Source organism: Desmodus rotundus, chromosome 6 (assembly GCF_022682495.2).
Source record: "Desmodus rotundus isolate HL8 chromosome 6, HLdesRot8A.1, whole genome shotgun sequence".
NCBI lineage: Eukaryota > Metazoa > Chordata > Mammalia > Chiroptera > Phyllostomidae > Desmodus > Desmodus rotundus.
In genome coordinates, this window is record NC_071392.1 from 29,019,221 (window position 1) to 29,032,794 (window position 13,574).

General features: G+C 41.5%; 1 protein-coding gene across 12 annotated transcripts in view; it reads right to left on the reverse strand.

The window, feature by feature from the left end:
• PPP1R9A (protein phosphatase 1 regulatory subunit 9A) overlaps positions 1-13,574 on the reverse strand; it is a 262,979-nt gene that overhangs the window by 34,143 nt on the left and 215,262 nt on the right. For all 12 annotated transcript variants that reach the window (XM_053926417.1, XM_053926422.1, XM_053926419.1 and 9 more), the window contains 3 exons: positions 13,124-13,353; positions 11,358-11,454; positions 11,083-11,254 (listed from right to left, as the gene is read on the reverse strand). In XM_053926417.1, the coding sequence (XP_053782392.1) occupies positions 11,083-11,254; positions 11,358-11,454; positions 13,124-13,353 (499 nt within the window). The remainder of the gene's footprint in view (positions 1-11,082; positions 11,255-11,357; positions 11,455-13,123; positions 13,354-13,574) is intronic.

The window sequence follows — 13,574 nt, forward strand, 5'->3', positions numbered from 1 at the left end:
GCTATTCAGTAATTTGCCTGGTGCTGGTATCAGCCAACTCCCACATCGCAATCTGGTGTGCCTGCTCTAATATCGGCTACCGCTGACCAGTTCTAAGCGCACACGTGGAACGACACCTTTTAAGGATGGAGTCAGCTGGAATCTGAAAAGCGGTGCCTTTAATCCGTTATCCAAGTGGCCACCAATGCATGGACCCTGACTAACGGCTTTTAAGTATCTGAAAACAAAGATTTCAGGGCCACTTTATAGTAGTTATGCGTGGGTTATAAATCAGTGACTTATACTCCAACTGAAAAAAGTTTTAAAGTAAAAAACTGGAAAAGTGGAATGGAGCTGAGGTCATTCCCTTCAACGGCTCTTATACCAGAAGGCAGGCAGAAGGTACGCTGTCCGGGGAACATCAGGAGTCACCCCCCCCCCCCCCCCCCCGCTGGGAGTATGGGCGGGGCTGTGCGCAAAGGAGGAGATGCGTGTAAGTCATGCTGCTGGGCACTAGCAGAGTGACCTGTTCAACCTCTGGAAGCTCTCTTTTTCTATCACATCATAGAAGAATCAGAATATTATAATTCAAAAGAACCGTAAAGATTCTAGGCCACCCTTCTTTCTCAGATCGGAAAACCAAGGCTGCAAGGTTACTAGCTTCTCTTCTAACTGTACCACACAGTTAGTCTGTGGAGGACATGGAGAGAGTTCAGTCTCAGAAGCCTGTCCCGCCAGAAGGTCACTCTCGAGTCTGAAAGCAAACGCCACAAGCAATCGGCCTTCTCTGAGTCCTCTTTTTAGCCTTACTTTATGTCCCAAACAAACACACACGCCAAGGACTCCCTTCGCCAATTCCCAGAAGTATATAGTACCAGAAGAAAAAATAATGGAGGGATTTTTATTTGGCTTCATATTTATCTGAGAAATAAAATTCTTACATGAAAAAAACCCTATCTGTCAGTTCTGAGCTGGTGATGTCAGGAGGAATCCCACCGGTTAATGGTTGTAAGTTCTGTGCTACCAAACGCAAGGCTTGGGAGGCCGCATTCCCTCACCATCGTTCATTCTCCACAGAGACCTGTCAATAGCATAGCACTACTGTCACAAACCCGAGACTCTGGGTTCTTCCTCTACCCCTTCTTTCCACAGCATGTTGCTCCGCTGTCCCTAAGAATCAGAGGAAAGTTTCATTTTCCTTTCTCCTTCCTCTTCTGTTCTTTCTTAGACCCTCCAGTCTCTGAAATAGACTTTTTTTCCCGACTCAAATTCAACTAAACATACAGAAGGAGAGCAGACTCAAGTGAATCAATACACATAGCCAGACAACTACAGAAAAGATACAAAGTAGCTGATGATAGAGCAGCTTTAAGTGGGGCTTTGGTATACCTGCGTCTTAAGAATAGCCTCATTATTGCTTTGAATTGGATGCTTTAAAAGAAATGTAATAGATTTGAGTATGATTTTAGCAGCTGTTATGAAAAATGTTCTGTGAAATTAGGATGCCATATATCTTATTACACAGAGATCAGTCCCCTAAAGTAATGCTGTGAGTCATTCAGTTTTTTTCACTGGATTGACGTTATTTTTGACGTAAATGGAATGCTGCCCACGGCTCAGACACAGGCGGCCGGGGAAGCAGAGGAATGGAGCAGCATGACAATGGGGTCCGCTCCACATTCTTATGCACGTCACTGTCCTCAAGAGCAGTCAGACCTTACTTACACCACCACGCTGCCTGGCTTGTGCTATTATCACTGAAATGCTGAACATAATGAGACACTTGGTGCATATCATTCACAGTCACTGCAGGTTCATAAACGGTGGGCCCATGGGGCTTTGGGTCCATACATGCAGCACTAAGAGGCGGGGTGGTGAACTGCTCAGGGGTGGGGTCGAGTAGTTACCATGGAGGTAGTCGGGGAGCTAGTCTTCCTTGAACAGAATCCAGAACAGTGGTTCTGCCACTAAATTGGGCAATTTACCCAAACTCTCTGTTCCTCAGAATCCTCAACTGCAAAACTGACATGATAATAACATAATACAATAATTGCATTTTGAGGACTAAGTGCATAGGAAGGTATGTAAGTGCTCAGAAGAATGACTGGTATGTAATAAGCAATCAATAAATGTCTATTCACCAACAGTGAAAAGCTTAGCAAGATATTCCTAAGTGACTAAAGCAAGTTGTGGAGCAATATGTATATTCACCATAAATATTTAAAAGACAGCAACATAAATATATATTGGCTAATGGTAAACACACGCACGTAATTGCAGAGGAAGAAAAACATGAGAAAGATACACTTCAGGCTGGTAACAGTGGTTACTTCCAAAGAAGGTATTAGATTTGGAGATGTTGGTCAACAGTACTTTAATCTTATTTGTAATGTTAAAATTTTCTTGTATATGTATTTTTTGCATCTATGCATTACTTATGTAGTTACAATTAATAAACAAAGAAAAAAACACACTGAACACATTTTCTTTTACAGACATATTCATTCCATTCTAATCTGATGGCTCTGTGTTTTAGGACTCAGTATTTCCTAACATTAGTCTTGGTAACTGTCAAAATCTGTGTGACTCTCGGCCTGCCCCAGGGGAGGAGGCTGCTCTATCATGACAACGATGGAGACTGCCTGCCTGCCTTGCTACAGTTCTAACTGCCTGAATATTTGGCCTAAATAAGGCCCCATGGCTTAGCTTCCAGTTGCTACTTTGTTTTAGTGTTGAATCCGGAAGATGTATTGAATCAGGAAACAGTCATCCGAGGCCAAGTTACACAGCTTCAGTTCATCTTATAACACCTTGGTTAGGAGCCCATCCCTGGGCACGTCTCACCCTAAATATTATTAAAAGTTGGTTTCTTTATAACTATTAAAAGCTGATAAATTTTGTACCCCAAGTCGTATTTATTAAATTTTAGAAAGCTGGTTTCTTATCATTTCAGAACAAGTAGAAGATTATTGCTGTTCCCTAATCTTTTAATTAGGACTGAGTTTATTGTTGCATGAACTACACAATTCATTTGCTAATCTTTGAAAAATGTTAAGGACTTCCTTTTTTTTTTTTTTTTTTACTTCTTTGTCAATAAATGCAATCTCAAAACAATCCATATGCCCTCTGAAGTGTAATCCGGTTATGCATTCTTCAGTGCAGTCTGATACCTAAAGTTAGCCTTCTTCAGCTTAAAGTCAACCTATCCTCCTGCTCTCAGAGGGCAGAGAGGTCCAGACTCTGCCAGCTGCATCTCAGTGGTGCCTCTTTAGTAATGCCACCAGACGGCCACAGCGGTAGTGGCTGCGAGTCAGGAAGAAACTATGTGAGATATCCTAGGCCCCACCGTGTATCATTTGGAGCTCTCAGAAGAGTTGCTTGATTCGCTGTGAAAAGACATGAAAAGACTCTGGATACAGAATATAGATGTAGACAGCAGACAAAGGCATTTAAATGTGTTAGGGGTCCTTCAGTGTCCGATGTCTTCACAGTCTGATAGAAAAGATCTGCATAACCTGAAGTTCTAAGAAATGGAAAATCTACCTGGCTGGGAAGTCCAGACCTCCGTGAGCAGAACTGTGAGGTCATGGGCAAAAGTCGGGTCTAGGTGGGACAGGTCAATGCCCTCTTCTGGACATTACAGTGGCTTAGACGTGAGGCCGTGAAAGGAGCCCCTGTGCTCGCACTCAGGGCCGACTGCAGGACTCTAATCAGCTTCTCAGTCAAAAATCCAGGGACGGTAGTAATCCCCAGCGTGCTCATTAGGCAACTCTCCACATTATAAACTTTAATACTATAACTTCCTTGATTAGCTAATTAGGCAACTCCCCAAATTATGTATTTTAATACTGTAACTTCCTTGATTAGTATAGGAAGAATTCAGGTCTTATGCCTTCGGTGGAAAATAACCTAAGTTACCTGAGATGACAGTTGTTGGCAGAGGAAGCCACAGAAAAGTACCTTCTGACTGCACTAAGACCAAGATATGTGTAGCATTAGAAGGTTTAAGAAAACTTAGGTTCCCAGTACTGTAAGTATACTGTAATATAGGTATCAGAATTTCTTAAGCACTCCTGAAGACTGTCAGTTGCTAATAATAGTACTTTACAAAGGAAATCAAACATCACAAATTTATAAATCCAAGTTTAAATGTAGATGTTTACTTAGCTAAGTTTGCAAATAGGAACTAAATATTATTCAAAGTTTCCTTAATAGTGATTTGTAAACCAAATTTATGTTTAAAAAACTAGGTCTTTGATAATGTAACCCAAATAAATCAAACAATTTTAAAATCAAAATAAAAATCCAGATACGTTTCTTAAGTTTCCTCATAAGTGGAATTTCCTCTAGGTCTCAGGTATAATTACTATGCAGTGTGGAAGTACAATAGAATATTATTTATGTCCATTTAAAGGAACTGAGTTACAGCCTGATGTTAGCTCACACACTACTACTGAAAATCTTCACGATTAGATACTATAACTACTGAAACAGTGTGGTTGGCACACTGCACAACCATGTACACGAAGAGAATTTTCTGGTCCTAACTCCAGAAGTACCTGTTCATTGTTAGAGTTTTATTTTATAGGCGCTGCGACCTCACGGTTGACCAGGTGTTCCTCTTGGCTGGCAGAAACCTTAAGTGGAACATGTGGCCCACCCCAACCTACAGGAATGCACTTGCATACAAAGCGCTCCATGCATCGTCTTCTCCTTCCTCCTTTGCTCCCCACTTCTGATCCCAGCCTATCCTTTCAGGCAGTTTACCTCAGCATAACAACACGGCACCTTCCCGTCCATATAATCAGAAGTCCATGTTGAGCCACAGTGTATTTATACAATGCAAGAAACATTTCAGACCACCTTGTGGAGTTTTCTTGAAAAGGGGCTGTACCCCACATCTGGGTGAAAACAGCCTTTACTTCCAGAAGATCATAATCTACCTTATGGCTCAACTGCAAATAAATAAAACTCAAAAGCCAAAATAAAATATAAAGTAGCCCACTTTCCCTAAAACAGGTAGAAAATAACTAAGCTTAAGCTCGTTCCGACAGAATAACCTGCTTTCTATCACAACAACTTCAGGTATCTTCCCGTGCTGATGCGCACGTCAGCGGGACGCGGGGTCTGGTGATGTCTATGAACGCACGCAGATGCAGGGAGAAATGCGACCCAGGAGAGCTGTCGCTCTGCCACCACGGGCCTTCGGGACACCTTGTCAATTTGGCAGCAAAAGCCTTCCCAGCTCGCTCGGAGACAGGCGCGAAGCTTGCCCAAAACCCTATGGGCACTTTCGGTGCTTTGTGTTTTGAGTAAGAGGACAGGTTTTGGGTTTAATGACATGCCAAAAAGCAATCAGTAAGTATTGATTTCTCATTCAGTTGGTGGGCTCATTAAAATCTCCCACAGTGATTTACTGGGAATGGACACCCTTTAATTAGTACAATTCAATAATATCTCACACTCAAAATCATTTATCAGGGATGGAGTTATTAAAAACAATTTGTTCTGGGAAAAATTGTGAAAGTTTACCAAGAAATTATATCTGAATTCTTGATCTGAATTCTTGAAACGTGGCTGCCCTGCAGAACTCTCCTCGCCCCCACCCAGAACCAACCGGTGTGACAGCACGGGGCAACCCCTCACGGCTCTGCATCCACCGCTGTCACGTGAGGCACTCCTGGTGACAGAGTGTGACACCCCCTGCCCTTGCAAAGACTTTCCATTATGTTAGTTGAAGAGAGCCACCCTCACCCAGGGCTCAGGGGGACGCACGAAGGACAAAGGCAACACAGGTTGCAGCCTCGCAGAAATGGTTTCTGGGAGGAGCCCGATGACCTCAGGCACTTCATGGGCGTAAATGTCTGCCAAGTGCTGGCTTTTTTTTTCCTTACTAAATCTTAGACTAATACTTTAAGCCTAAAAAATATCTTTTGTGGTTTTCATTCCTATCTTTCAATTATGTTAGTTAAAATTTTATATGTTAAAATATCTTATGTCTATGAAAATTTATATCATATATGGACATCACAGAAAAAGGAGAAAAAAGATACTCACATATCTCCCATCAAGGCTAAAAAACAAAATCAGTACTTTGGAAGCCCTCCCTGTGCCCCACTTCTAGTTGTAACCTTTGATTTTTTTTCTCCTAATTATCACTCAAGTTATCCCTAAAGAATATGATGATTAGTTTTGCTCACTTTTTACCTTTATGTACATGCTAATGAACGGTACATAATATTCTGCAAATCGTTGTTTTGGTTGTTGGCTCCGGCTGAAGGGTGTGATCAGGGTTGACGCTGTAGCGAAGCTCATGCAGACAGCGCGGCTCTGCACTTTGAACGTGGCTTTCAGGACACCCTGAAAGCCAGTTTCCAGAGAGCGTATATACATATAGAAGTGAACTGACTGGGCCCTAAAATGTACACATCTTTCATTTTACTGAATAACACCAAACTGTTTTAACAGAAATTGTTGTATGAGGTTTCCTTTCTTTCCTACATGCTAGCAATCATATGTCACTATGAAACTACCTTTGCCAGTCACTTGATTTTTACTAATGGTGTTGATGTTTATGTACGTTCACCAACCTTGGGTTTCTCTTCTGTGAACTGACTGCTTATGTCTTTTGTCCATTTAGTCCTGTTTTCCTATGATTGGTGCGAGTTCTTAGTATATTCTGGATAACAACCGTTTTTTCTTAATTATATGGGCTACAGATATCTTCTCTCAATTTTTGGCTTTTCTTTCCAAATTCTTTATAGTATCTTTTGAAGATCAGATTTTTAAAATATTACTGTGGTCAAATTTATCAACCTTTTATATGATTTGGAATTTTGCCTCTTAAGAAATCACAAAAACATTCTTCTACATTTTCTTCTAAAAGGTTTAAATATTGCCTTTCATATTTGAATCTTCAGTTCATTTGGAATCCATTTCATGAATGCTATGAGGTGGATCAACTTCATTTTTCTCTATGTGAACAGCAAATTTTCCCAGCACCACTTGCTAGCCCACCCTTTCGCCCCTGACCTGCAGTGTCAGCTCCATATTATTCTCAAATTGGCATAAAGGGGTCCGTCTGTTTCCGGACTGCGCTCTGTGGCACCCGTCTACTTGTCAGTGGGTGGGACTACACCACACTGTCTCAGCCATCATTACTTTACGACAAATCTTGGTATCTGACAGAAGTTCTCCCAAACTGTATTTCTTCAAGAGTATCTTGACTATTCTAGGCCAAGTGTTGTTCCATCTATGTTTTAGACACAACTTGTTAAGCTCTAAAATAAATAAATACATAAATAAATAAATAAATAAATAAATAAATACCCTATTTAAATTCTAACTGAAACTGTATGGGACATACAGATTAATTTGGAATAATGGCGTTTTTTACAATATTGAAGCTTCCCACCTCTCCGATTTATGTAGGTCTCCTTGAACATCTTTCCACAGGTCTTGAGCATCTTTGTTGAATTCCTATTAGCTACCTTAGCTTTTTTGTTGCTATGATAATTGGTATCTTGTAAAAAAATCACAGAGGTCCTCGGACTACACGATGCAGCTCCTGTTGTGCCTCAACACTGTGAATGGGTCCCAAGGCTCACAGAAGGAAGTACAGGCTCCTCTTCAGGCACGGGAAGCCCACGGCCACTCCAGGAACACCTGATGGCAGACCACTAACACAAGGCTCCGCCTTTAACCTACTGTCTACCAATCAGGGCAATATCAGGTTTTATTCATGTTTTTCTCTTCTTCAAACTCCCTCTCATTTCTGAACATCTATGTTCTATTTATTGTTCTTACATAAAACCCTTTAGCTTCCTTACCCTTGACCCCAGCCATCCTACAAATCACGTAGCCTATTGTATACGGTAACAGGCCCAAACACCGACCTTTCTGCTGAGTAGCCACCCTCCCGTTACAAGTCAGAGTGCCGCCAGGCTGCCGGGGTTCCAGACGACTTTCCTAACGGCATGGCACTCACAGAGTCGGCCTTCAGACAGTTTCTGCCCATCGCTCCTAGCCTTCCTTTCTGTGTCTCCATGGAATATGCATAATTTTTCATTAAGAAACCACCTTTAAAATACTTGAAGTTGAGAACAGTGTAAGTGGAAGCTTAGGAAGAGCCTGTTGTTTAAGCGACTTTTCTAGGGGATCTAATCAAACTAAAGACTACAACCCTTCTCCCTGCCATGATCTCCCTAGTGTGCCTAACCTCTGCTTTTGCTTCAGTGCTGATGTAACTAGCTGCGCAGCCACAGACGTATCTAGTCACTCCAGGGCACTTAGACACAGCGTACAGAGCTGTTGGTAGAGTTACTCGGGCACTAAGAAATGACAAACACTCAACACGGCCGCAGGGCGAAACTATCTTTCACATTCTGGAACACACGTGAAATAACACTGGACCACAACACTGTCACCAACCTGAAGGGATTTAAGGTTTGTTAGGGCTCTCGGTGAAAAACTAATTGTTGCATTTGCTTTATGTGTTATGATGAGAAAAAAGCATTCAAGTGTATTAAATAACAAAGGTACGTATGTAGTCTATAAAAATTGAATGAGCTATTTAAGTGGGCTTGGTTTACAGAGAGAACCAGACAGATAATGTTGAGATAGAATTTTCATGTGGTAAATTTGTACATGGTTTGGAAAATGGTTTTATCATTCTAAAAACTTAAAATAATCTGATACTGAGAGTCACATAATTAACCCTCCCCCGGGACGCTCTGTCCTAGAAGAAGGGGAGCGCCTGTGAGGAAACGCTGCGCATCTACCCCCTTCCTCCCCTTTCCTTTCTGAGTCCTCCACTCTCCCCTCCCTCGCTCTTTCTTTCACTATTTCATTCAGACATCATTTTCATTGACTTACACTTGATAATCCTCTTGCTTCATTGAGCTGCCTCATGGCCTGAAAGTATGCTAATCAATAAAACATCCAGCGCTTGGGAAGCAAATCAGAACTGGACAGTGTCCAGGGGCAGGGGTGGGGGTGTGGTGCAGAGCACTGAGTCTGAGGGGCAGGAACGGGCAGAAGGGACTGCAGCTGGTGGACACTCCCTGCTGCAGCACGGTGTGTGTTGGAGATGGGGCTGGGGGGACCCTGAAGTGCCGCATGGTCTGTGTCTGGTCTGCCTTTTTATTTCCTTTTCTAAACCTCTAGGACTTCAGCGTTCCCTAGCAACAGAAGCAAAGGATCAATTTAGAAAAGTGCTTTCCAAAGCATTCTTATCTAGCTCCTGACCAAGCCATTTTGTTTATGTGATCAAGCAATTGAAATTCAAGGAGATTTATCACTGACTGTCCTTGGCAGCAAAACTGGAAGAGCGCCTCTTGATGTGCTACCACTAATGTCGGAGATGACTGATTCCACCTCTACTGCACAAGCACGGACAGGTTTCTCTGCATCTCCCTGTGAACCGGGAGTGTTGCTAGGGAAACTGATAATTATGTGGCAAAATGGAGGGGGTAGAAGGGAAAACGGGTGCAGAAGAAATGTAAGGTTTTGGTCTAAATCAGCATGTTAACAGTGCAGCTTGTTGATCTTCTGCAGTCATGTAATTTCATAAATAGCATTAATTACACGTTTGACACGAGACAGATTTCGGAGCTGAAAGCACCGAGCGGAAACGACCCGGCCTCTGGGAAGCCCCTGGGCCCTGACTGTGCCTGTGCAAATGCCCCGGCAGGGCGCTCATTTACTATGAGGCACAACTGCTTTTAAGAATTGAAATATTCAAAAACAGGAAAAAATGTTGGTTTGGTTTCTGAATTTTATTTTAGAAATCAGTATTATAAAGTTCCAGATATAAACCTGTAATTCTATAAAAGCTCTAATAAGATGGCTTTCTTTCACCTCACAGACTCGGTCAGTCCTACAGCCTCAACACCCCCTTGGGTGGGGGAGAAAGACGTGCCCCTGTTTACATGTAACAGGTGGTGAAACCAGCCCCGCCGCGCTGAGGGGCCTCAACGAAGTCACACAGATCTTCAGTGAGTGGTAACGCTGGGGCTAAAGACGCGAATGTGAGCTGCCCAGGAGGCATTATACAGAGATCATATCTTATGAAGAGGAAACCCAGAAAAGGGATATAGACTTAGTGAATGGATGCAAATCTCTAGATATCACTTTCGTTTTAAGTGAAGATTTCCAATATTTTTCATTTTTAATGGCTGACAGTTTAGCTTTAAAAGTTAACAATATGATCTAAATAGTTGTTTATAAAAAAGTCTCATTGGAGAAATTTGAATACTCCAGTGATGGCGGGAACGATCGTAGGGTGAAGCAGCCCGGCGGCGAGCAGAGCTGCGCTGCGCCCCAGGGCCGGCCTGCCTGGGGCCACCAGCCCTCTCTGGCGCTGCTGCACGGTCTTCCAGTCCCTCTGTCCCCTGTCCCCGGACCGCCAGGTAGCTATTCTAACCGAGAGTTTAACATCCTCCTGTGTATTTATAATGACAAATTCTCACACATCTTCTGATTTGTATATGGACTATAGATCCTGAAACATTCACCCACATTCATATACACACGATTTATGTCTGGGTATGTATGTGTTTGAGAAAATCGGTGATTTATTTATGGCTGGTGTATGAAAGGAGACAACCATTTATATAGAAAATGTGTCCAGTGTTTTGGTCTTTGACAGAATAAAAGAATGCGAATTATATATTGGACAGCAAGAGAAAAGCATAAAACTTACATAGAACTTCTTAACTCGAATTCGAAGAGCTGGAAGTAAGTAGTAATTCTTCTGATGTTATGAAAAAGACCTTTAGTGATTTAAAAATTTCAAGCCTTACTCATTAAAATAAAAGTAGTGTAGCTCAATCCAGATGGGATGAACTATAAAGCAGTTTCTTACGTTTATCAATGTTATGATGGTTTTAAAGTATTTGGCTCGGAATTTTGTTTCCTTACATCAAAGCATTTGTTTTTGATATAAGAGAAGCACTAAAAGATAAATTCTTATTTTGATAAAGCTTTTCTCCTTTCCCATGGCAGGAAAGCATTTTCAGCTTTTAAGTCTCTGGATAAGAAAAAGAATGTAAAGCCACGTGTTACAGGCATTGAAAACAATGCTTGTGGGCGGGCTGAACAAACCTTGACTCAGGCCATCTTGACAAGACGTCTGCTTGGCATCCCGGTTCTCCATGGTATCTGCCTTGGAGACCTCACCCAGAGATGTTCGCCTCTCGAAGATGTTGTTGTTGTTATTGACCTGAGTCCCGTTTTGCTTCAGCAGCCTGAACACCTCAGCTTCCAAATCCCTAATCTAAGGGGAAAAAAATCCATTTGTAAAACTCGAAACCAGCACTTCTCTCCAAGTGCCAGGCAAATCTACCCCATTATTAAGGGGCTTTGATCACACAACTCACCCGCACTTGTAGGCCTTGAACTTCCACAACGTGAGCTTTTTCCAAATCTTCTATTTTCTTTCTTTCTGCTTCCTGTCTCTTGATGAAATCAAGTTCTCTTAAGAAGAAAATAATAGGTCTGATTGCATCAAACACTCAAAAAAATGAGAAAACATATGGAAGTTCTTATCGGAAGCAACAAACGGCAGTGGTATAATAAATACAGCTATTTAAAGAAATAAAATTCAATCACAGTTAGAGAAAAGGCTATAGCAATGAAAGCAAGTGAAACATGTTAATGGATCACAAAGCAAATAAAAGTGCTTTGATTCTACTCACTATGTTTTTCATTTGTATCTCCTGGCTCTAGAGCACCCACACATCTTTAGGTAGGAGCTAATAAACTAATGACCCACCTTGAGTAATTTAGTGGAGATAAGTACATGCCAGGTAGATGTAATTCTCCATGTACAAAGTAATATACCTAGTAAACTGACGGAACTGAATGGGGAAAGATAACTGTAAGATGGTTTCCTACGACTGACAGTGGAAAAGGGCTGGGGGGTTCAGAAGACCTGAGGGGGAGCTGTCACTCACACAGCTGAGGGTAATCAGGGAGGAGGAGAAACATCTCCACTTTAAGAGCCTGGAATATAGATGCAGATTTGGCAAAACTTATTATAAAGTTACTACATTAAATAGAGTCTATGGTATGTTTGGCAAGAAAAATTAAAATAGTGATGTGCTGAACTAACAGTAATGAAGAACAATTTCCCCCTTTCCAACTTTTTTAGATTATAATTTCCACTTTATTTATTTATTTAAATTTTTTTTTAAACATCAATGTGTGGTTGCTTCTCATACATGTCCTACTTGGGCCCTGGCCTGCAAGCCAGGCGTGTGCCCTGACTGGGAATTGAACCGGCGACCCTTTGGTTCACAAGCTGGCATTTAATCCACTGAGCCACACCAGCCAGGGCTTATTTGTTAATAAAAAATCTGCAAATGCCCTAAAATTCAGTGTGTTAAGAAGAGTTGTGTCAGTTCCCATCCATCTTTTTTTTTTACTTTGTTATTTTTATATTTTATTTCTATAGCATTTTCTTTTATATATTGAAGGCTTGGCATGGCCAGAAGAGATACTGACATTACTTTTTATTGTTCTAGTTAGCCAGAAGTAACTGACGAAAAAATCCAATAAAAATCTCCTTGGTCAGTCTCCCTGAAATTATACCAACATCCAACAACAGATGGAGGCAAAGCAGCACTAGCTCAGAAAGAGCTGTTGAAATTCGAGAGCACAATGTGTGGGGATGGTCTCTCTTACCGCTGGGAAATGGCAGAGCATGGGGTCTTGCTAGTCAATATTTATTCTATCTGCCATGGGAAAATTCTGCAGTTACCGATTATAAGAACGGAGACAGAAACAGCCTTGGCAAGGCCCCAACTGCTGCTTTGCACATACTGTCCTGCTTCTGAATCACAGGGATGTTTCAAAAAGGACAGAGATACAAATGTTTTAACAGTTCCTATTAATGATTAATGATCAAAAGGAAATTTCATGATATAACTGGTTTCTAGAAAATGACAAACACAACATAATCTCCTATGAAAACAAGAATAGCAGTGCTTTGCAAAATTTAGTCTCTATTTGTTGCTTTAACTATGCTTCTTAGAGTGGTGACTCCGAGGTGATCTTTTCTATTCCACTAGACATTAAAAAATTATTGGATCTAAACCTTCTTTACATGCACACAAATATCCTTCAGTCATCAGAAGCTGCTTACTTTTGTTGGAAATCCTTGATCAGCTTCTTGGCTTTGTTGTACTTCTTTTCCAAGGCCTGGTACTGGCTCTGCGTCTCTTTGAGATGCTCGTTAACCGTGTGGCACAGCGTCTGAGCCTCGATCCAGTAGCTCTCCAGCTTCAACATCCTTTCTTTATTCTCCTCTATATTCTGCTGGAGCTGAGTTTTCTCTAGTTCCCACCTCACCTTCTCATTTTCTGCTGCCTGAAGCTGGTTAAAAAAATGCCAGGGCAAAGATAATCTGATTTTCTAATGAAAATCCCTCACATTTTTATAGCACGTTTTTGATTAAATTCAATGGTTACATATACTCAGTCACCAAACACCTTGAGAGGAGAGAAGCAAGCATTGTTTTCATTATTTCATAGATTATAAAATGGAAGCCTTGCAAAGGAAAGTGCTTCGTCCTAGGTCACACAGCCGATAGACGA